Consider the following 26401-nt stretch of genomic DNA (forward strand, 5'->3'; position numbering starts at 1 on the left):
ACAGTGAAATGCTCAGATTGGCTTGTTATGCTCAGGCTACTGTAGAAACACAAAGCAAGGCTGTTAGCTAAAGTAAGGATAACAAGCTCATTTAAAGGCTGCACATTATTTTACAGTAGCTATATGTTTACTTTCTAACATACTTAATAACTAAAAACTTACTAATTGAACAGTATTATGTGCATGACTGATTTACTGTTAAACAAATACGACTATATTATCTGCTGTTATTGGTAAAAGTGGTAGAATCCCATGTCGAAGTTGCAAACTTGGAGTTGCCGAGTTTGCAATTCTGACTTTTCAAGTACTCCACAGGGGGTCGATGTACCAACCTGGAGGTTTAACTTGCAATAGATGGGAAATACACTTACACAAACATTACTTATGGTATGATATTGAATTTCTAGTTATATCTTCTTGGAATCCCATGCTGGGGGTGAGGTTGTTCCAGGTTTTCGAGTTGGCGATCTGAAATCAAGTACACCTTTCAAGTACAAATGGTACTCGCCAATAGAGCCCTCAGTGTTTCTGTAATTACTAAGAAATACATCGTAGTGTTTTAGTAATTACTTAAAAGTCCACACAGCAATAGAGGAACCACACTGGCTGTTTAAAAAACAGTTGAATGTTTCATCCACAGGTTATAAAATACTCTCTGATCTGAGCAAGAGGCAAGCTCGTCATCTCCACTGAAATTGAAACTGAAATTGAATGTTATTTGGATTATTGTTGACTCTTTCCTGTTTTATGGTCGCTGTCCAGCATAGGGATTTACTCCCTGTGTGCAGAATAGTTGTTACGAGAGAGATTTTGATTATTGAGAATTATTGATTTAGCACCTAACAACACATGTTTCTATTTCCTCCGTAGCTGGCTGCACATTTGATGAGGACTCTGACCCTGGCTTGTGTGAATACCGACAGGGCCAAGACGACGACTTTGACTGGCAGCTAATCAGAACCTACAACTGGCCACACCTGACCCCGGACCTTCTCCGAGGTAGGCTCCAATATTTATCACAGTAAGAGTTACAGTCTGTGGAAGAGCAGGCAACACTTTGACGATTGGGATGCATAGACAATTTCAACAAATAATATAAGAAATGTTGCTGCTAGGCTTTTGGCCTCTGCACCTTGGCTGCATTGACACCAAAGCAAGTATAAGTAGTATGTGATAGTGTGGAAGTATGTTTGGTTTTGTGCCATAGACATAGCAACATCCACATATGTGGACTCACCTGTTAGCTCTGCTGTTAGCTCCATACATGATGAACAGTGCAACAAGGGATCAGCTAAAAGTAAAAATGCTCATAATAACAATAATATCACATTTATGTGCGTTCATGCAAACCTGATTTTTGGAGGAAGTGACAGGTCTCGTCTGTGTGGCGTGACCATGCTGAATGATGCACAGGTGCTGAAGTGGAACACCTGTGGACAGTGTGTTCCATTGGACAGCTCTCATATGTGGCCATTAACAGATGGACGTGGACATCTGTCGTAGTTGCTGGCTCTCTAAACAAGTGCCAGAGTTTTTCTGTAGCAACATTAATGCTACTAATTTTCCTCCGAGCACGAGGCAGAGGGAAGTGACACAGCAGGGATGGACATGATAGAATGGACGTGCAAGGGTCCGTCATCAAACGTCATTAGTCATCAAAACACTTGACGACATAATAATTATTTAAAATTATTAAATAAAATGGACCAGAAGAAAATCTGATACATTTAATGAAACATTAAACACCAATATAATACTTCTACAGTGCACTGTAATGTTTGTATGAACAGCTCTAGCTCCATCTGTTAAATGGAGTTTTCCCTCCATTGGTTTTCCCTATATTTCCTATAGTTGTGACAACATAAGAAATAAAAGGAAAATGTTCAGTAATCACATCACAACTTATAGCCACAGGCCATGAACACATTACCAAGAAAAGAACATTCAATCAAAAATCGTATGTCCAGAGCTGTAGCATGAGTGTGTGACAGGAAATCCAACATGTCCATATCTTGCACGATTCATTGTAAATTCATTGTTAACAGACTGTCACATGGTTATATGTAGGCTTTGGACCATGGTGTTGCAGCAGAGAAAGAAAAGACAGAGGAAAAAAAATAAATATATATATATATATATGTATACATATATACATACATATCCTTGTAGCAAAACATCATTAAATAATGTTGTCATCAATGGTTTTATGTTGTTTTGTAAATCTTATTTATTAAAAAAATTTAAACTGATGGATTAACGTTTCCAAGCATTTCCCCCTTTGCTGGCTGATTAAAAAACTTAATTACTTTGTAAATTGAGAACTAAAAATGATTAATAGAAAGATTTTATTGTGCCATTAAGAAAAATGAATGATTATTATGATTAGTGTGGCGCCTGTGGTCATCCATACATATGAATCTATGCTCAAAAATGGGAAACACTTTGCATTACAGAACATTAACAATATGGTAATAATATGGTATTTATTTTGTAATGGGGGAATAAATGTATGAATTGAATGAATGAATGAGTGATGGCGATATTCATAAGAGATGCTCCATCCACATTCAATACATAGAAGTATTGAAGTACTTTGTTCTTTATGTTGTGAATAAACAGATAAGTCCTGCACTTTAACTTTTCATGGATGCTTTTTTCTTCAGTTAGACAGAAATTGTGACGCATCACTATATGGTTGTTGTGTATTGTGATATTATTGATATTGTGTTGTGATATTATTATTGCTGAGGAGGTTCGGGTTAGGGTTATCATCATGGACTGTTGCCAAGACTGATGTGGCTGCTGACTGTGTATGAAGTCCTGATGACCTGCGTCGAAGGAGTGGAGAGGAAGATCAATAATTATCTCCGAAAGGGTTGTCGATCCCCCCAAGCTTCACTTCAGTAGGCCTCAACATAAGATCAGGGCAGCTCCAACTACCTCTCGTAATGACATACAGCGACTCCCAGGATGAACACGTCAGACATGCACAAGATCAGGACGCAAGTGGGCAGCTGACTCATCGCCAACGCCATGGGTTGTTGATATGAAAGGAGACTACCTATTTGTACCAAACCCAGTGTGCACAGTTCACCAGTGGCACCTCAAAGGTGATGCCCATTGTACAAATAGTTGGTGAAGAAACAGGGTTGAACTCTCTGAGAATGGACAGGTCCAGCAACTCTCCACTGATGGCTTTGTACAGTGTGGATCTGTTCGAAACAAATGGATAAACATCAGTAAGAAACATCAATTCATAACAATACATAACAAAACAGTCTTGATTTGATTGAGAAAAGTAGGCCTAACAAATGAATTAAACGGCTCCTAACTAGAAAACAAATTCTCACCTTACTCCCTCGGCCATGGTCCTCTGCTTTGGTTTGGCACAGCCATCTTTTCGACGGGACCTGGTTTGATACCCTGTGAATATTGGTCACACTAGCAGGGATGAGCGTAGGATGTTGGTGCGTAGATGTAGTATTGAAATTATAGTTTCATTATTCTGAGATTTACCAGGGTTCTTGGCTTTTGCCACTGTTGTTCACTCTCCATACAGCTCAGCACCGGTCAACAACTGAAATGTCAAGGTGAGAATAATGTGCAGACTGGAAAAGTAGAGCTACACAATTGTTACACAACACTGATCCAGCTACACATATACAGCTGTGATGGACCAGCTCTACAGGGATTGAATTCTACAGCCTCACCTGTAACAAGTTGTAAAAACAAAGGAGATTACAGGGCTGCCAACTTTTGAGGAAACCCTGGCGTGAGACATCGTGGCATGCGGGGCAAATCTACACACAATATATATTTATTTATAGTAATATTTTATGCATCCCAAGCTCATTAATGCTTTATACAATATGCTTTATGTATTATTAATGCTTTATACAATAATAATAATGTAGACACCCTGGGAACTGGTGGATTTGATCCTGCAGGCATAACTTATCGATCACGAGTGGCTTTTCTCAGGCTCAGCAGATGAGATCACAGATAAACTCAGCTGTCAGATATATTCAGAACCGTTCAAATGCGTGTCTCACGGCCAATGCGTAAGAGTTGGCAGCTATGAGATTAATGATCTTTTTCTTCAGATTTGTTCTGTGTTGATTACAGTGGTTCAGTCTACTTGATTTGCTGGTACAATCAGTATCCCCGCTTAAAAATGTCAGTATACCTATCAGGTTTGCATAAACTTTTGTATCTTAACTGATGTTTTTCGCCTAGCTGGGATGTTCAGCGTACATGCAAAAGCAAACTATACTACACCACTGATTGAGATCAGTGAAAACACAGTAGTTACATTAGCATACACTGGTAGAATATGATGAGAATTGGGAACATGGCTAACCAAATGAACATGGTTAACCCAGGAACATGAGTAACCATTTGAATGCTATCTTAACTCTACATTCATCCTACACTTCAACTGTGAGGTGGTTTTGACTTGTCCATTGACAGATGACATAACGCCCTCACACACACTACACCTGTCACTGGATCTTTCTTGGACACTGAGGAAAATACAAAACCCACATTAAAATACACACAACCAGTTGCTAATCGTACCAATATAACAATGTATTGAATAAGACTTATAATTATTTATACATTTACACAATTTGATGTGGGTTAGTATTTAGCTGCTAGCTAGTTAATGTAGCTCGCTAACAGCTGAGTCGTAAGCTAACGCTAACAGATGAGGTATCCCTACTCACCTTCAAAGTTGTGGATGTAACTTGACATGTACAGTTTCAATCCATTTTCATGTTTGCGACTGGGTGCAGGTGAAATCGTAAAGAAATCGTCGCACATTTCAACAGGACGCGGAAGTAGAACTCCTTAGTTACATGCGCGTAGCCTATTGAAATGCATGAGTAGACTAAGACTAAAGATCCTTAGTACTTATATTGCTTTCAACCACCTCTGCCAGCAAAAGTAGTTATCATCAATGTTCTCGACATAATGTCATTGTCCAATCAGAATTGTCAGATTCAAGTCATATTTTAAATGGTCCCGCCTCTTTGGGGCGATTTGATTGCTGTGGAGAATCGCCCCAGCATCACTATCATACGTAGCTTTCATGGTAGCTATTTATGGCTTCACACAAATCAGACAAAATAAACTGTTTTGTGTAAGAAGGCATTGTTCTAAGATACATTTAGATACATTTTTACCGCTTTGCTGCACTGAAAGAGAGACGGGCAAAGTTTCAATATAAGTAATGTAGTTTCTCTCTCGCTCTGTTCATGGAGTTGATGTTATTTTTATTTTGAAATAATAGATAATGGTTGTTTATATTGACACAGCCATGCATCCGTCCACAGCATATCATTCTAAAGATCCAATTCTGCACTTTCCTTTCCTTTCCTTTACACTTAATGATTACTTTGACGTCACTATCTTGTCATATGTTTGTTGTATCTGGTAAAGGTTGTGAAAGCTCTAGTTCCTCTTGATCCTTGGTCAGTTAATAAATACTTGACTTAATGTGCTGGACACATCTTGTGTCCTGTTTAGCTGTTTTACATCATACATTAGATTCATGTAAATGATATTTGTTTATCAAGTTGCCATCTGGTGGACAAAAGAAGGACAACACATTGATACTGTCTTTCTTTATGCACCTATTGAATGGTGTCACCTTAATCATTATCATAAAAAATGTTCTTCAGGATCCACCACTGTTGGAATGACAGAGAGGAAGAGAAAGACAGCAGCTCCAGAGAATCACTGCTCCATGGGAACATTTTCACGTCACAATTATCAGAATCAAAATAACTACAATTACAGTTTTGTGGTGGTATCTGTAAAAGAAAAAAACCCAAAACATTTCAACACAAATCATATGTTTGCATCACAGACAGAATTTATTAATGAATGCTCTTCAAAATAAATCACCAGGGCTGTGAATTGGGGGCCTTTTTTCAAGTCGCTCAGATGAAATATTGACCATATTTTATCACTTAGTACAATAAACTGTTTGAGTCTTTTTTTTTACTTTATCAAAATGCACGATAGAAACAAAGACATTTTATCTCATCCCAAGTTATATTTTGTTGGCCGAGCTTCAGTGACACAAAACTCTGTCCTCTGTGTCAATAACTAATTCATGTTGATGTTTCATGAATAATGTTGGAGTATTATTTCTTCTGGGACTTTTGTGGAAATGCATATGTAATGATGATAAAATACACATTTGTATGGCAATAGTATTTGGGTCAAGTGTATTGACAGCAGTTTCCTTAGGACTGCCAATATCTTAATCATTTTTTATGTGACGCAGTTCAGTCTTTGTTTGATTAAGTTATTTATTTGATATATTAAACTGTATTAAAATGCATTCTGTACATTTTGAAGGGATTTTTAAGGTTAGTGTCAACCTCACCTTGCATCTCCCTCCCCAAAATTTGACGAGATATGAGAACCTACACCTTATTACCAACTCATAAGCAGAGTAACCATCATTTTAAAGGAGAAAATACCATTCTAGTAATATATTCTGATCCTCCAAAAATCAATATGTGGTTGTAGCTCTGCATTCAGCTTCCTGAAGCTGGGCAAATTTCTTGTGAAGACAAAAAAAGGAAGCATGAACAGTCTGGAGATGTGTGTTTGGATACCCAAACACAACAAAGACACAAAAACCCTGCGGTCGACCATAAAGCAGGCCCGCCGCAGCTTTTATGTGCTCTGCTGTTTTATGGATCCTTCATTGTGGGACTGTTTGTGAGGGTTTCTGAATGAAATAATGGCACATTTAATTAAAATGACTTCACTGCAAAGTGAATGGGACTGTTTGTGTGGATTCCTGTCAGTTACTGGGGGGAACTTTCAAATCAACACCTCAAGTCTAAAATCCTTTCAGGGTGTTTTAGGCAGGATAACTGTAGTAATTACATTTGAATAGGGACGTGGCAGTGCTGTAAATAAGTCAAAGAAAGAATGCTGTGTTCGACGCAGTCACATATTTGTCCATATGCCATTAGCCTCTGTTCAGATTTAGTAACTTGTACTAAATTTGCAAGTAAAGAGCAATCACTGATTAATCATTAACAATACATAATAAAAGCACGACTTTTTTCTCAGTTTGAATTTAAATATTGTGTCTGATGTGATAGCAGTTTCACAAGCTTGATTCTTAACGATACCAGTGATGCAGTATTTTACATTTTTTTAATCAACTGAAAAATACATTTTTGCTGATGCCATTTCAAAAACGTACTTTCTTTGACTCTCACTCACATGTTTGAGTGACAAAAGTGATGGACATATTTATGCATCGTATTTAGGGCTCATGTTTTTTTTTAAGGGTTTCACACCTGTGTCCACATAGCAATGAACCCTGCAGATTGGTACCTTGGTCAGGGCTACCCCAGCCCTTGACCTGACAGGGACTTGAACGAGCAACCCTATGGTCACAAGCCCAGGTCCCTGTCCACTTGTCCACAGAGATTTTAAACAAATAAAGCTAGCAGAGTTTACACACTTTTACATTTCATAATAGCGTAATACTGTGGCAGCATGGATGGCAGACTGATCAGCCCACCTTCCCTTTATCAATCACAACAGTGTTATTTCTCACATGTATCTCGAGAGATGCATTTGTTATTGGAGTTTGCCTCACAAATAATTTATAGCTAACAAACGCTGACTGCTGCTAAACAGGGGAGAAAAACAACACAAACTCCACATTTGCTTGGCGATGCAGCTATTGCAGAGAGAAATGGTGGTTGGGTAAGTGGCCTCAGGGAGGCAGTGAACTTCATCACTGCATCACTTCATCATGTGTTTTCAGGGTTTGTCTTGCTGTACAGTTTGCAGACAGACAAACAGGCAAATGTGTCCCACATTTCTTCCAACTGCATTTTAGTGGCTTTCATACTCTTTTGAATCATTCAGTAATGAAAGACCTACCGAAGATGCTTTTTGGTGCAAAGGAATAAACACGGTTTTAGATGTGCAGCAGAATGCTGAATAGATACAGCCTTTCAGAATGTTAATCAAAGCTCAAAATGGAAGGTTTGGTTTAATATATTGTAAAACACTGGCACATTATCACACCAGTCTGCAGCTTTCCCCAACTCTACTGTTTCACTGCAGTAGGGCTTTACTCAAATATTTTAACATTTGTACTGGTGTAGTGGGGATTTTATCACTCCGGGAACTCTCCAAAAGAAAGAAACACTATATATATGTGTCTAAAAACATGTTGTTTTAGATTCAAATGATGCACATTTAGACCCCAAGGCAAAAAGTGTAACATTATAGTCCTAACCTCTTCTTCCCTGACCCTCTTTTTTGAGTCCCTGCTCGAAAAATGCCCAAACTAAATAGAGTTAATCTCTGCAGATTCAAGCTCTACGTGGATTATATTGGTATCTTAGGTACCACATTATTAAAACCCCTTTAATTGTATTTACATGTCACTATTGGTCTAAAAAGAACTTGTTTTGAAAAAATAAAAAGAAAGAAAACTTGCTGTAAATCGATGCTCCCTGTGCGGAGTGTAATAACAACTGTGACCCTCTAAACCGGTAGAATCAGATCCCGGTCTCCAAATGCCTGTAAATCACTTCAATAGCGAGTCAAAAGGACATAAATGCATCTGACACATTCGCCCTTCTCTAATCAGAACGATCTAATGTCGCTCTGTAATGATCAATCAGACCGGGATTTGTCCCCAAAGCATGCTGAGAAGTGTAGTTCTTCATTACAAGTGGTTTTGTTCCGGTGGAAGTAACTTGTTTTGATAAACAGCAAAGCTAAAACAACATTTCTGCTTGTATTTCTTGAAAGTCAGTTGTTGTTTTGCTCTTATTTTGGGGCTGGATCCGTGAATCTTGGTCCCAGAGTTTGTTTACATAACCAGTTTGAGTTTGTAGTTGAACGTTTTTGTACCAAATGATGTAAAAAAAAACATGTGAAACATGAACAGCCTGGTAAATGATGAACAGTCCCTCACGGTAACACAGTTGGCCCTACCTCATGTTTCTTTCACTAAAGTGTGAACTTGCTTTTAGATTCTCTTTGGCTGAAGGTTAATGGATGTTGAAATGGACTTCAATTCAATTCAATTTTACTTGTATAGCACCAAATCACAACATGCATCATCTCAAAGCACTGTACATAGACAAGATCATGCAGAGAAGAGAAACCTCTGCATGCGCTGAGTTCCCACACTGATTTATGCCCAACGATCTTATTACCTTGCTCCAGTCATCAGCCCACTTACAAATAATTGTCCCTACACTCAGTCCCTTGCTGCCTCCCTCTTTGGGTTTCTCACACATCCTCGCAGGTGGCTTTGCTCTAATCTGCACCAGCTCTTGTCATATACATTTATCTAAAGGGACTGCTGTGCAGGAGCTCATACATACACACGAGATACACACACACACAATTGTTAATAGTGGTGGTTATAGGCTACAAGATCGCCTAAACTGTTGTGATTCAAGGAGCCAACAGACCACAGACATCAGGGATTTCATAATGTATTTCCCGTTATCATGTGCTTGTTCCGCTGTTTCAGGCGTAATTCCCCCGTGGCAGCCTTGGTGTGTTAAGGAACTCCCTGGGATTGGTGGAGTCTGGCATGGGTCATTGCTGATTACACTTCCTGGTGGTCCTCAGGGGCCAGTGGCACCGCACACGCCACTTTTCTTCTTTTTCTTTTGTCATCCATTAGAAAAGGTCGATTTCAAGCGGAATGAGCACATGCTTGGATGACTTGGACTTCTCTCTCAGATGATACTGCATGAGAGCTCTTCTATAATAGTGTGAGATCCCATCATCAGAGAAATGTGCTGTGAATACTTTTATGGGAGTCATACATTAGCCATAGACTGTGTTATGGACTAGTAGTTATAGCTATGTTGACATTGATTCAATCTTCCTCTGACTCTTTAGGATATTAGTATTAAAGCTGTAGTGTGCAACTGTTAGGAAGAAATGAGTGACCTCTGCATTGAACCCATCCTTATTACACCCGTGTCTTGAAGCTGGGCACAGGAGCAGTGGGCAGCACTTATCTGCACCTGGGAAGCCATAAGGGACTGGGTGCCTTGCTCAGGGGCACCCTGCTCTGTGATCCATTCTTGAGTGGCATTTGAGCGTAGGGCTGGGCGATATATCAGAAATTTACTACGATAATCAACGTCATTTTGTCCATGTCGATTCGATAATTTAAAAAAAAGAAAATAAAAGTCGTTTTTGGCTGTGTGTGTATGTAGGCTGGCTACCGGCATGTTCATGTCCCTTTAAAGGTGAAGTAAGTAGTTTATAGTGACATCTAGAGAAGAGGCTGAAATTTACAACAACGAACTGCTCCTCTGCTCACCCCCTCCCTTCCCTGAGCGATACGTTATCCTCAGCCGGTCAAATGTCGTCCTCGTCGTCTTTCTCCGTGGTGCGGGCGTACGGTCAGGTACTGGTGTCCCTTTATCCGCTATAAAATACGTGTGGTCCTCCATTCTAAACGCGTAAAAAAATCCGCTCTCAGCCTCTTCTCGGCGCTCGATTTGTTGTGACAGGTTTGTCTATACAGGCTCCTGTAGAAACATGGTGTCTCGCTGCTAACAGTGGCAATGCAACAGCGGCCCACGACCGTGTTATTTTACATGACTTTTTGAAACACTACGAAAATGAAACAATAACTACTATACAGCGACTAGACAATGCAGGAGCACATAATATGTATACAAAAGAGGATTTTGGGTCATATAAACCCATAAATACTACACATTGTCCCTTTAAGGTAAAATTCACAGAAAGCACAGTCAAAGCTGGAGAACATGACAAATACAGACAGAGCCTGCATTACATAAAGACAACACAGCACAAGACTGACACTAGCATGAAAACAGTCAACAAACAGGAAGACAGTAGCACTATAGTGATCTAACATATGCTGAAACCAGTGAGACAAGTCAATTCAAATAAAACCTTGTTTGTAGTGTCAGACAGGCTGCACATACATCTCCATATCTGACAGTGTGGAATTGAAGAGGTGTAAATGATTTGCTGTCAATTGGTAAGCAAACATGCCGTCTTGTTAGAGCAGAAATATGATGTCCGCTTTATCTCCCGCGAATTATCCATCTGCCTAAACTGCCGCTGCTTTATTTTGCAGCAACACTCAAGGTCAGGGTTTTAAAGCAGGGAACACTGCGAGTGTACGCTTTACCGTGGATTTTCCCCGAGGGCTTTAAATTCATTCTGAGGCGTTAAAGAGGCTGCAATTGAGACAACAACTGAGTTTATTGGGCACCAGCAGCTCGATAGTATTGATTTGTGCCCAACAACCAGTGGAATACCAATGACATGAAACATCACAGCTAAAAAGGAACATGTTACGCCCTTCAGCTCTGCAGGCTTTTTTTCTCTCTTCTGATAGTGTTTCTAACCAATCTTTCAGCTGGATTATCAGCATTGTGATGCAGGCTGTGATGTGCGAGAGACATGATTGTCGCGCATGATAGACGCCGCTTCTGTCGTTTTTTTTTGATGGAAAAAATTTAACAGGTTTTGTGCTGGATCAAACAAAGGAGATTCTATCAGAGTTGGACTAAATTAAATTTAATTCAAACACATAGAACAAAATAGAGGTCTTGAGTGGTGTTTCCAAAGCTTTCACTATGGGGTTAACAATCACAACAGCTACAGTACATCAGTAACACCTAATATCATTTTGAATGGTTTAATCAATCATTTCCAAAAGATGTTTGCTAAATTGAATGTTGCATGCTCTAGACAGCGTACAAATAACATATATGTTAAATAAAAGTTTGGGAACATTCTGTGGGTTCTAAGTCAGTCTTTGGGAACCACTGGTTTAGAGCAGGGGCCAGTTTTGAAATTAGTTTCATTATTACACAGTCTGATGGTGGGTATTGGTGGCAAGTACTGAAGTACTGAACTTCCTCTGTATCACCGAGTGAAAATGTGTTGTCATTTGATAACAAATTACACCACCTCAGTTAATCGTGGTAACTGGCTGTCATGAGCCGTGCAAAACTCATTACTCAAAGGAAGACTCGGCTTAACGTCTCTCTCTGTGTGTGTGTGTGTGTTCGTTTGTTTGTGTGTGTGTGTGTGTGTGTGTGTGTGTGTGTGTGTGTGTGTGTGTGTGTGTGTGTGTGTGTGTGTGTGTGTGTGTGTGTGTGTGTGTGTGTGTAGCGTTTTCTTTAAGCGGCCAGCACTGGTTTAATGGTTTAATGACAGCATGTTGAGAATATCTAGTGCACAGAAAGTTGCTCCATGTTTGACTGCAAGAAGACGTCTAGACCAGCTAACACTAGACATTAAATACTGTAATGTGGATCGTAAAAATGGATTGTATGTAATTTGTAACGATAATTTATCGTACAAATAAAGTTAGGATCATGGACTCAAATGCACAAAAAAACAGAAGTTGGTTTCAAAACAGGGATTTTATTTGCCAAAAGAGCAAATCCATAAAATGGCGACCATAGGTCCAAACAAAACTCATGAACGAGGGAACAATGAGATACCTATGCTAGATTCAATACTTGGTCTTCTCTGAATACACAGCGGAAACCCATCACCAAGATAAAACAGGAAGTGACATAACAAAAACCCGACAAACCTAACTAAAACCACCAACTAAACTAACATAACATAACATTAAAGAGCATTGGTGACGCTGCATCACTCATGCAAAGTGAACAATGTGTGATTGTAGATATCGTCGACGCACTCAAATCTGCCATTTCAAAGCGGGACAAAATGCAAATGGCCAACGGCTCAGAGAGAAAAGAAGACGTGGTTATTGGCAGCTTTGGTTCAGCATAAATCACCTTTGAGCTACAAACGCTATTGTGCCACTCAGCCAAAATGCACAAAGGTGGGGAGAGAGAGGAACTTGTCAGGCTCTTGTCCCCCTCCATTGTCCCTCATGGCCTTTTAAACATGAAGCTCATTTGCTGAGCACAACTTCAAACATTTCACGGTGTCTTGCCTTCTCCTTCTTCTTCTTGTTTTCTCCTGCAGGCTTTGGTGTGATCCATTGCCCAGAGTAGAAAAACTAACTGGAGGAGGCAGAATGACTCTTTGCATTTAAATGGCACATTTAACAGTGAGCAGTTTCTCTTGATCCCATGACTTGCTGAAATTTGTCTTCACTGTTAGAGCCTGTTATTCAGTGGCGGTACAGTGAAGACGACCGAAGGGCACTCTCATAACCAATCACATGCTTATCATTTTTCTTCTCCCACTGTATCGAGAAAAAAACCCTGGCTATGAGCCTCTATGAGCCCGTCCTCGCCAGAATAACAATAGCTTTGATTTGTTGAGCAGATGCTTTAACAGCGGCGATGGTCAGGACCACACTGGATGTGTGTGGAACGTGCTGCCTTTCATTTCCCCACATTGTCAGAACATAGCAGCCACATGAGCCTCTCATGAGCCCTGGGTGATTCTCGTTTCAACGTAGGGCTGGCCCATATGGGGAAAACATCTTGTCAGGATATACTTTATGACATTATTTTATATCAATGTGTCACAATATAAATCAAATCAATATTTCTGGAAGGCTTAGCGATGTGGCGTATATATAATATCTCGATATTTTTAGGCTATACACTGATATTTGAGATTTATGTGGATATAAAGCTGCACACAGGTTTTTTCTCTGAACTCTTGATAAGTTTTCTTTTGAGATGTTGGTGCTTCTCTCAGAACAGTGACAATATACTGTAAATATCGACTCTTTGTGATCTGTAGTACGTGATCTTAATGATGATTTTACAGTTATGCACCTTTCATTTCATAATACCTGGTTGATTTCTTTCTCGTTTTTTCTTAACGTTAATTGAAGGACATTTACGTGTGTTAGAAACAATGCAATAGGGTCAAAGTCTGCTTTATTAGGCTTAAAATTAAAGAAACGTTAGAAATTCATATATAGTATTTATTAATATTATTCACAAATCGATTTAATATGATGGGTTAAGGGTTATCGTTCAATGCGACCAGGAAAGGTACTGCCCAGCCCTCATTCTAGGATTTATTCATTTGTTGTTGTAGGATCGCAAAGTTTGTTGCTTTTCCTTAAAGCTCACATAGAGTGGTCCTGTTGCACATATATGTTAGTTATGGAGGTCTACTTACATACATTAACAGAGCACAGCTCCCCCCTCTGGAACGGTGGATGCACTGCTCCTCATTATCAAAGCATTGTTTTAACAGTGTTTAAAAATAGCTTCTTCACGACTCCCCGCTGCAGTCCCTTTTATGACTTTGACCCGGAGTCAGACCCAGAGTCAGAAGACACTGTTGCTCGTGAAACACCTCCACAACGGACGTTATTCTTCTTCTGCGGTTCAATGTACGCAACCGGATGTGCCCGGAACAGGAGGATCTGCTGTTCAGGAGAACCGCTGTTGACGTAACTGGACCGGGTTCGGAGCGGGATCTCGCTGAGCCCGAGATTACAATAAAACACAGCGTTCTCAGCAGTGGCTGAACTGTTTGTTTAGAACCTTCAGGGCTTCATAAACAAGGTAATGGCGCAGATACACATTAAAAAACAGCGCTAATTGGAACTTCCGGTCTAGGTCCACTTTAAGCTTTAGTTAACATAGCTTAATACAAACGATGAGTCCACTGGTGCACATAAACACACTGAGGACACAGATGTTTGTAGGATACACAGCTGTTAACCTGACTAACCTGGGAAACCTGGGTGTTGTGTTAGCTTTCCACCTGTCGGGCTTTGCATCCAGAGGAGAGATTTTCTTTTCACTGTGTCATGGCTGTAGCTGCACTGTCATCTGCCTGAATCCTGGCAGCGACAGCTAGCATCACTTCCAGACATCACTTCTTCTCCTGCTAATTGCTTTGGTTCGCCTCAAGTGCTTGGTCGATGTGCACTTTCTGGTGGTATAAATCATGACGAGACCCAATGCTAAAAACTAAAAGCTAAAAACATGTACTGTCAGTTCATAAATTAAATTCACTCAGTTATTTTCTTAATGGACTAACTTTTAAATGTAATGAAATGAGCAATGTGCTTTCTCTGTCATCACTGTGTAAACATCTCAATACTAGAGTAAAAAAGGAGTACGATAAAGTCAGTAGAACAAGTCCAGCACAAACTTCAGAATTTTGGATATGCTATGAATATGATGACGATATGGATATTGAGAAGATGCTATTACTTTTATGTAACTAATTATTCCCTTGACAAATATTATGTGAAAAGTGTTTCTTGGGTGTATATTGGATGTTTTCTTGGGTGTATATTCTGATTTTGAACAGGGTTTTTTGAAATTATAATTTGCATTAATATCAGAATGTCAGATATAGTGAGGCATCATCACACATGGTTGGGATAATATCTGAATATTATTGGGATTTTAACTATTATCGGTCAATATCCTTTCAAAATGTGATTTAAATAGCTTAATTCATTAGTTGTTGCATACAATGATATCAATTAAAACAATTGTTTTTCGAAATTATTATCGAAATTATTATCTTTAAGTAAAATTCAAAGACTGAAGTCTCTGCTTCAAAGTAATGCAACAAACAAACAAGATCAAATCATAAAACAAATTTTTAAAAACTTACTTCCAGGGGCTGGTGTCTCTATATTTAAATATTTGGCATAACCAATGTGATCACGTCGGCTCACTAGTGATCATGTGACACTCGATCCTGCTTCTGTTGTATGCACTCAGGGAGTGTGTGGAGTTTTAGTTCTAGTTTTATCAGTTCACCAGTCATTGATTGATTTTCATCTTTAAACTCGTTGTTAGCCGATTTTTCGTAGAAAAGGGTGGATAAAGTGGAGCTTTCCTCTGGCTTCAGTTTGTGCCAAGTACATGTAATGGCTGCCTCAATCCAGTTTCATTTGAGACTTGAGAGACTCACAGAAATGATGAGAGTGAGTGAATTACAAGACATTACATTTATTATGATCACAATATAGTCTTTTTTATAGACGTGGGCCCCTGTGTCTGCCAGGCCCCATGGAAGTATGAATTACTGTAAGTGGTTGAAGTATAATAGATGCATCCAGACACTGGTAACGAGGAGCAGACCACATGATGGAGGGACTCTGGGTGGGAGTTTGATGGAAGAGGAATGAACTTCCTGAGTTGAGGGGGTGCAATGTCTGGAGGTGGGTCACACAAATTGATCATGGGCTGAAATGGCAGCTGGCTGCAGAGAGAAAGAGACTTTCCAAAATTCTGACAGTGTATAGTGATTGTTTTAAGGTGTCAGACAATGATTGGATGAAATTGAGAATGTGCTGGTGGAGCTGAGAAATGACAGAAATGGTGTCTGTGCCTTAGAGAAGCTCTACTTTTTGCATTTTGTTTTGTCATGATTTTTTGCAGAACATTGCAATATGCACTTCCGCATGGCCATGGCTCCATTCATACTAAAGGGTTGGGGGGGGGGGGGGGGGCGTTTGGAACAGTGTAGCAAAAGTAACTTCACTACTTTACTTTCCTGTTTCTTAATTTACCGTGTAGATATATGGACAAACATCACTTAGCCTGCTCACATAGTGTTTATTGTATAATATATACATAATGGCATGTAAAACCATATGATCCAACGCAGACTGGATAATTTCTCTATGTTCAGTTTTATCCCCACATCCATATATGACACATACATAATGATCTTTATGATGAGGATCGAGTACAGTCGCGATGAAATACAGGGGATCAGAGTAGGTCTTAGTAAAACATGTTGACAGATTCTCAAGAGCGCACTTGAGATCTGCGGTCTCAATCTTTGTGTAGAAGAAGTTCTGTCACGGAGAGTTCATAATCTGTTTTGCTTTTGCGCAAAGAGACTTTCCAGCATTTAATAGGTGCTGTTCCACCGTCTTGTTGGAATCGTTTTATTGGTGTTCCAAACTGATCTTCGACAGACTCTAAGCGGTTATAGACAGGCGCTATAACCGCTTAGAGTCTGCGGTTATAGCGCAGACTCCCAGGCGCGGGATAATTCGTTATCCCCAGAGGAGAAATGTGTGTTTGTACTGGTATGGGCTTACCTTGGTCTGCAGTTTGTGGTTCAAGGAGGGGTCGTACCTATGTTTCCTGGTTAAGACCGGAGGAACGGGGAACCCTGCTTTACCTTAACGGGTCCAGCTCTAACCTGGTCTACTCTCGGTGGACGGCGAAGCGCAGGCGGCACAGTGCGCACACGTCACCAAAACCTCACAGGCAGGTTTCCACAGTTCCAGGCACATTTAAATGCAATGAATAATCACAACAATCACTATTTAATGTAACTATCTGAATCAGCTATAGATATGTCATCTATATCGATTGTCCCGTCGCCTCTGACGTCAGATCAATGAAACTCAGCCTGACTGAATGAACACAGATGAAACCAGGGATGGACTGGGACTAAAAAGCAGTTGTGATGATCCGCTTTATTTATTTATTTATTTATTTATTGACAAAAAAGTCACTCATCCATTGAACTTAGACCTATGTGTAATCTTGAGAGAAACAGCAGAGCGCCCCCTGGCAGCTGTCAGTGAGCTGCAGAGTCAGGAGGAGAGCACAGCAGTTTTTTTTTTTTTTACGGCAACATCCATAGTCCATAGTTTTCTTTGTTTGATAAGTCAGGTAATGATGGAGCTGTCCAAAATACAGACGAAGGATTAAAATAATAATAATATAAAAAGGTCCTATGGACCTGGGGAACAAGCATGTCATATCCTTCGATCCCAGTTATCAGCTCATCGCAGAACGTCAGCTGTACTTTCTGTTCAGTGGCTTCAAATTTCATTCTGCGCTTCCGTTGACTCTGCTCTTTCTCCATGTTGACAACTCTTGACTTGCGCAAAATCCTCATTTAAATAGGGCGGTCTTAACCACTTCTGTGCCTGTAGTCAATTGCGGTCACAATCTTAGTAGTTCATCCGCAAAACGTAATCCAGTAGCAGGCGCAGTCTTTCTGCTCGCGCACGAAACTTAGCGCTGTCTATTTGGAATCTTAGTAAATCAGGCCCTTGGACGGCAGTTTAAAGTCATGCAGCTACAAAATATTGAGGTGCTTGCGTACAGTTTGTCACGTAACATGGTTGACTTTGGAAAATGATGACCTTTGTGTCAATGATGACCAAACTATTCCTGCAGCAGCATAGCACCAGATCATAAATGTAACGTACATCATTGAAATAATTCTTCTTCCTTTATGGCACTTCTGTTTCATGATGAAGGAATATTTGCTTTCCAGGAAGCACTGACCAAAAAATCCAAAGCTGATCCACATATGACGAGTGGCTACACTTGGAGACATTTTTCACATTGCATCAGCAGGTGTCTCATATCTAATGTCATGATGGGGCGGCTGTGGTTCAGTTGGCAGAACAGAGTATCTTTCAACCAGCAAGTTGAGGGTTTGATCTATTCCAGTCAACATGCTGATGTGTCTCTGGGCAAGACACTTAACCCTGAATTGCCCCAGGCGGCTGAGCCAGCTGTGAATGTGTAAGAATGATGTGTGACAGAAATGGGAGCTGCTATACAATAGATGAGCTCAATGAATGTTAGTGTAAATGGCAAAACTATAATGTTGAGCACTTTCAGTGGTCATCAATGCTAGAAAAGTGAAATATACTGTAAATACAGACCATTTACCATTTGACCATTCTTATTTTGATATATTTTTTCAACCAACAAATTGAGTGTAGGAGGATTTTTTTTAGAATGTATTTATTGAGTAACGAGAGAGTTATTGCTTCTTCTCTGACAGAACACTTCATTGTAATTTATAAGCACATTCTCCTTTTTGTGAATGGTGCCATTGTATTTTTCTATTTCGAAGGAGTGACACTTTTCATTGCAGGTGTCATTTTCCTTCTGCGGCTGTACCTTCACTTTCTGATACTGAGAGCAAGTCGGTCATCTGTGTCTGCCTTGTATGAGACTGACTGAGCCACCTAAATATCACAAGCAGACCATAGACAGGCTTGAGAATTGAAAACTGTGGGAAACAACACACACACAAGGAGAAAAGCCTGGGGTTGTGGGGACAATAGTTGGTTCCAGGCTCATGGGGGATTCAAGATTGATAAGCTTGAATGCAACTGATATATTTTTTTCCTCTATCAAAGTAGAACAAATTCTTCATGTGGAATTTTTACCTGCCTGTTGCTTTCCTGTCATCTGGTGTCATGTTGAATGATAAAGGCTCAGGGCAAAATGAAGAAAATTTACTTTATTAAGCCCTGTCTTTCGGTCTCCATTTTGGACCTTTGGATGAGCCAGTATATCAAAATCGCTGGATCAGCTTCTAACTTAAGGAAAATGTCTAAATGTCACGTGAACTTGATGAATGTCACTTGTGTATATAATTTTGCATACAAGAGGAGAGCTAATCAGCATATTTAATGGACCAATATTACCATATAAAGCTAGGTCTTTACCCATATGCCATGAGGGTAAATAATGAAAATAACATTAATGGGTTGAAAAATAAATACATGTATGAGTTCAGAGATTGAAACTGTTTTAGAAAGAAAGTCTGCTGTTCACATCAGCAGTGGAAATAAGCATTTTAAAACTGGTGACAGGTGATACATAGCATCATTAACAGCTCTGCTTCCGATCCTAACACAGCTGTTCATACCTGTGAGTCACAATGTCACTGAAATAAAGATGTGAGAAAAAAAAAACAAGGCAATCGATGTCTTCCACAGGAGGAGGAGAAGGGGGGGAGTCTGTCACTGATACTGATGAAAAAAACCCTTTCACTGTCAGTCATTGGCGGTCTTTACAACGTTACCAGCGCTCCTATCCTGTGATGAGCTAAAGCAGAACCTTGATCACAGGAGAAAGCAGAGTGATTTGAAGTGTTGTTTGCATGGCGAGTCACTTACCAATCAGCAGCCATCTTCAGAGAATCCTTGAGCAAGAGGCTCGCCGACGACAGGATAAAGCAGTTGTAAGCTCGTTCTCAATAACCAAGTCTTTGGAAGTACATACTTGAGAAGTACGACTGGAGTACGATCTCTTCAATTGCGTACTTCCTTGTTTTACTGTGCTTAAAGGGGAAATAAGTAGTTTATAGTGCCATCTAGAGGAGAGGCTGACATTTACAACAAAGACCTGCTGCTCTGCTCACCCCCTCCCTTCCCTGAGCGCTACGGTATCCGCAGCTGGTCAAATGTCTTCCTCGTTGTCTTTCTCCGTGTCAGCAGATGAGGTTCGTGAGGTGAGGGAGAGGGCGAGCTACCGCGGCCGTAGCAGACGAAGCGGAGAGAGAGGAGGCGGGACTTCCGCTACAAGTAAAGAGACACTTGTTTTGTTCTCTCGCGTTTGTCCTTACAGGCTCCGGTAGAAACATGGCGTCTCGCTGCTAACAGTGGCTATGCAACCGCGGTCCGCGGTCATGTTATTTTAAATGACTTCTTGAAACACTACGAAAATGAAACAAAAACTATTATACAGCGACTAGACAATGCAGGAGCACATAATATGTATAAAAAAGTGGATTTTGGGTTATATAAACCCATAAATACTACACATTGTACCTTTAAGCCTCATTACTGCCACCTGCAGTGTTGATAAATGTACATATAAAGTGCACACCTCCTACTTTCAAGAGACGTGACCAATGGACACAGATCAAAATACTTCTGTACGCAATTAGATAGATCTACAACCAATCGGACCAATGATCAGGATGACGTATGCAGAGCGACAGAAAATGTGTCTCCAATCGTAGTTTTCTAGGAGTGATGAAAATAGCATCAAACAACTAGAGTTGTACAATCATTTAGTAGATCTAATTTGCTGTATTAGAATTCAAATTGCAAATGTAAACAAAATAAATGTGTCCTACTAATAAAATATAGTCCATTCACGGAACAAATTGAAAAGCAACAAAAAAGACCAATTTCATGTGACATGTTGGCGACATTATTTGAGGTTGAACTCCTACATTGTGTCACTTTAAGAAGAAATCAGTATGTATGAATGGTTCTTGGATGAGTACCACTGTCACACTCCCATCATTGTGAAGCAACCCTCATAAGTACCACACTAAAGTACTGATGATGACAACACATGTTGAGTGGTTCATTATGCAGTTAGACAGAGGTGTGATTAGGCAGCCTCCATCTGATTCCCGATTGTCTTTGGAGAAGAAAAGAGAATAAGTGGTAGATGTAGCAAGAAGTGGAGCAGGCCTTCATTTTATGCCAAGTCCTAATTAGATGCACTACATCTTTGCACAGTGACAGTTCTGTGTGTGATTGCATTCTAACTGTGTGTTCATGGACTGTTTTCTTTTATTTCACGTGGGAGCATATACTCAGACATGTGACTCAAGTCTTTAAATGAAGATGTAAGCCTCTCATATATAGAGGATTACTAAATCTTACCAGCATGTGTGATGTTAAAACATCATTTTGTAATGCATGCAACGTAAATGACAGGCCTGTTATTAAAGTGAGAAGCAGAAATGCTCAGAAAGCTTATGTGGCATTAGAAAAGAACAACAATTAATTGAACTGAATGATTGTTTTAGTTTGACTTTAGTCTGACTGAGGTGATACTTAATTGAATATCTCAAAGTTGGACTATCACACCCAGATAATGCCATTGGGAAATGACTGACAAATTGGAAATCAGAAATCAACAACAATGTTCTGACAATGTCTAACACGTAAATGGGATAATATTTGAAGAAGATGTGGTCATTTGAATGTAGGCACTCCTCAAACTGCTATAGGGAGAATTTTAGCCTCAAAGATTTACACCTTCAGGGAGCCAAGAGACAGAATCATCACATTTATATAGAACAACCCCCTCCTGGTCTAAGCTGTCAGTGAAACCACACCTCTCTGTATGAGCTACTTGGTGTAGTGTGGGTGGATCAGTCTGTTACTGGATGAGCTGATGATGTGCTAACCCTCAGCTAGTTGCTAAATCATTAGCATCACAGTCAATACTTCATACACAAAGCTGTGCAAAGCAAACTAAGCAGCTGCTTGGGGGCCCCCTGGTGATCAGGTGTATACATATGTACACAGACATATCTATGTATATGTATATATATATATATATATATATATATATATATACATATACATAGTATCATCATAGATGGTATCTCATCTTATACCCTTAATGCATTAAACTATACCATTTGTCCCATTTGGCTTGGTTGCTTTCACACCAGAGGAAATGTACCAAAGTAGGGCAGATAAAGTGGTCCGAGACCTCCACTTCAGGCAGGTCTCGGACCGTTTGATTTGGTGCGCACCAAAGGACCGAGATTACATTCGCACCAACACAAACGAACCGAAACAAGGGACCAAACGTGCACCAAATGCTGTAGGTGTGAAAGCACCCTAAGTTACAACATTAACATTTTTACAAGCAGTCGTCTATGGGCTGAGAACTTTCAAAATGATTTCAAGCAGTGTTAGCTAAAACGCTGTCCTTGTGAAACCTTGTTCATTTTGTTTCTTCTTTAATTTTCAGTGCCTGCAAATGTGGCTCTTGAGTCCTGTGCTAACAAAGGGGTCAATCAGGACACCCTCTCTAAGCTGTGCAGTTTATGAAAGGCATTTAGAGTAGATTTCCATTATTTATTAGCTTTGCCTATGACCTTCTGTGTCTGCTTGAGCGTTTAATACCTAGTATTAACAGCACACTGCACTGCAAGTGTTTTAGTAAAAACAGGTCCACTTGCTAGAAAACGGCCTCGGCCATGTTTTGCTTGTGATAAAGCTGCACACGTTGTCCTCACTCTCCTTAAACATGCTGTTACATACACCCACAGAAACAACTGTTTTACCAGTGACTACTGATACTTGTTGCTGTTTTACAGCCAACAAGGCCATTAATCGAACACAGGAGTGCAGGCTAACAATTCTTTAGTGTAACTAAACCCCTTAACCACGTTCTTTCAAGTAAGAACCAATGTATATGGGCATCTAATGTTCTCCATCTACTGCCTCGCTCTCTGGTCAAACACCAACTACTGCCACTGGCTCTCTTAGCTTCCTCTTGCATCACTGGTATGTTCACTCATTTGTAAGTATTTCACTGAACTATATCATAGAAAGAATCCTTTCAGAAGTACCATAAGAAATCCTAGTCTCGTGACTCAAGTTGTCCAGCCTTGCGGAAGTAGGCGGACGCAAGCTGTGTAAATTGGTGACGCTTATCAATTAGCTCTCCTCCACCCCTCCCTCACTCAGTTCTCCTAATAAAATGGGCTTTAGTTTCACAGATGTGCCTGTGAGTATTCTGAATTTAAAAACTAAAATTGAATTTATTCACCCTTGGTGTACTTTATTGCCTAAATAATTTGATAGAAAGGCTTTCAGTGCTCCTGTGTTAATCACAATAAATTAACGGCTGAACTTCACTTTTTAACATTTTAACCCTATAACGCCAAACTTATCATATGTGATACATTCGTTTTTGAGCCCCCCACATGAGCAGTGTGACAATTTTTTTCTTGACGATATAAAATTAGCGCTTTATCCTCCACCAGAGGGTCGAGGATAAAGCGGTAGATATTGGATGGATGGATATAAAATTATGGGAAACCCGACCGAGATGCAAGCACTGCGTAGGCCACTTTGCCCATGTGTACTCTGAGAAATGCAGTGCATCTTTGTCTGAACAACTGTTTTCAAGCCAGAAAACACATTAAGTGTGAGAGAGAGACAAAAAAACAGTCACGTGGTGTGTTTCCATCACTTGCCACGAAGTCCATTGTTTTACCCAAGTAAATTAAAACAATTGCATCGTTTACTGATTTATTTTATGTATACTTCACATAGTTTTCTATAACCTCTAGGATTATGAACAGTCATCTTCTCTTCTAGCCAAAGATATGTGGCTAGACTGTTTACCTGTCTGCCATAATTTGTATCCCCCCATATCTTTGGCTAGAATAGAAGAAAGCTGTTCATAAAACCAGAGGTTATAGAGTAGTATGCAGGGGCCGTTCTTTAATCTTGTTGTCCTCACTTTCAAGTTTAATTCCAGATTATTTCGTGGAGGGTGCTGCTGCAGAATCATATCTTTCACTCACACAATGGTTGAAGTTGGACATGGCATTTGTTCTTTTGGATTGTGTACAGTACTGTGAACCTGACCTTTATTTGACCCTATAATCCTTACTTTAACTTTCTTCGTGTCTCTTTTCTGTTATTTACACCATTATTATCTTGTGTCCTCTTTTGTTATTTCCTTCACTCCCTCTCCTCCTCCTCCCCTCTGACTGCTCAGGTACTGGCAGGCTATCTTGAAAAGTATTTCCGTATCCCCTCACTGCAAACATCTTACTGTCGTTGTAATAGTATATTATATATCACAGGTTCTGAATGAGTAATTTGCATATAATGGGCTGGTAACTGATGTAGTAATGAATCCCTGGAGCCTTTTGCAGGAACGATGGATATTGTCAGAGACTAATGACCATATTTAATAATGCACAAGTGAGTTTCAAGCCAGATCAAAACCTTGGGATTTCTGTAGCAAAAGGAGAACAGTGCCTGACGTTAAAAGTTAAAAATCCTTTAAAGAACTTGGTCAAGTGTTGAGCTATTTTAACTAGCACCCACTGATACAGCACGTCTCTGACCCTGGCTCTGAAAGACTCAAAACATTTTCAAACTACCACATATAATGATGGACTTAGACTGCAGGGGTTTCAGGACAAATTAAGCCCCCGAGAATCGCAGGATGAATCTGGTGTGGAATCATACCAGTGTCTGACCCAAACGAAGTGGTCGCGTAAGTGGGTGAGGATTCAGCTTTAAACCCCTTGAACTGCCTGATAATTATCAAGCATTTTTGATGGATTTAACACAGGGATTACATCAGCACTTTCCCAGCCTGGTCAGAGAAGGAGAGGAGAGCAGCTTTTAAAATGTAACCATGAAAAAAGCTACAACTGTGCAAGTGTAAAGTAGTAAGAATATGACACGTTTTGGAATCGGGTAGCACTATTGCCTTTCGGGCTTCCTCTGGGCTACTCCCCAGTCTACTGGACACTAAACAGACCATATATAACGTGTGTAAGTTAATGAATGAGACATTTTAAACTGAAAATGACCACACTACCCTCCATCATAAAATATAAAGGTGACCTGAAATGGTGTGTTGCTCTCCCTGGAGGGATTATTTTAATAATATCATGTAGAGTCTGATGTGCCACTATTCTCAGATCCTGCTGTGGGTGCATTTTTGAGATTAAAGAGAAGACGACCTGTGAAGATTCTCCTCCAATGTGTGACGCAACCAAGAGAAAAACTAATTATGAATGGAAATGAGCTGTGGTGTGAACATTAACAAGCTACAAACATGGTCAAATCTTCAAACCCACAATTCAATGTTGCTGTTCCCAAACAAAGCCGTGAAGCTTTGTCCTCTGTATATCAGATATTACCATTATTTTGGCTTCTCCACTTAGGGCTCAACACAGCATATCTGCTTTCACTGATACACATATTGATTTGGTAAAGGCTTTAAGTACAGTTTTTACTTTTATATAGTTTATATAAATACTGTATATATAAATAGATATCTATCTATATATATATCTATATAAACATAATATATATAAATGAATGGATGAATGAGCTACACACAAGCTATTAAGATCATCAATGTCGGATTTTATCCTTTTCCTCCACAACAGCTCAAAATAAACCATGATGGTTAAATGATGTAAATAGTCATCAGTGGTTACTGCTCATCAAGAGTTAATTTACAAGAATCAATGGCCATTAATGGTTGTGATACAGATACACATACACCCACACGCAAATGCATATGGCCAATATGGAACACACACATCGAGCACCAACACACTGCACCCTTCCCCTCTTCCTACTTTGCCCTCAAAAGGACAGATCATGTAGGACAGACCTTGGCTGATATGCTGCACCTGTTCTTAACTTAACACAGACACAGAGCACTTAGGCTGCATTACTATGTTAAAACGTATATACAAAGGCTATAAGAACATGCACTATAGAATGCTACATATCCTATCTTACTACCTTTTAATTTTCACCACCTATATACACCTGAGCAAAAAGTACTAAAAATATTTTAAGTTGGACTGAATTTGTTCAGTTAAAAGTTTGCTTGGGCCTCTTTTAGGAACAAACATAATATAAAAAAAATGTCTATTTTGTTACTTTTGCACTATTAGAACACACATTAAAATGAAAACTAAAAGAACAAATTGCTGTCTGAACTCTTCACACATGATTACAACACTGTTGACATAACAAAGTAATATCACATTGGTACCAGAGCACATGCTTGCACGTATCTGTCATAGGTTCTGCAGATTCGTACATCGAGGTTGCTGCTCTGTCGACTTATTAAAGAGACATTTGACTCAGTCCACTGCCTCT

General features: G+C 39.7%; 1 protein-coding gene across 1 annotated transcript in view; it reads left to right on the top strand.

The window, feature by feature from the left end:
- Nucleotides 1–26401, top strand: part of LOC310936319 (receptor-type tyrosine-protein phosphatase U-like) — a 311175-nt gene that overhangs the window by 88646 nt on the left and 196128 nt on the right. The window contains exon 2 of the mRNA XM_083900361.1: nucleotides 871–999. Within this exon, the coding sequence (XP_083756487.1) occupies nucleotides 871–999 (129 nt within the window). The remainder of the gene's footprint in view (nucleotides 1–870; nucleotides 1000–26401) is intronic.

Source organism: Microchirus variegatus (assembly GCF_963457635.1).
Source record: "Microchirus variegatus genome assembly, chromosome: 13".
NCBI classification, from domain to species: domain Eukaryota; kingdom Metazoa; phylum Chordata; class Actinopteri; order Pleuronectiformes; family Soleidae; genus Microchirus; species Microchirus variegatus.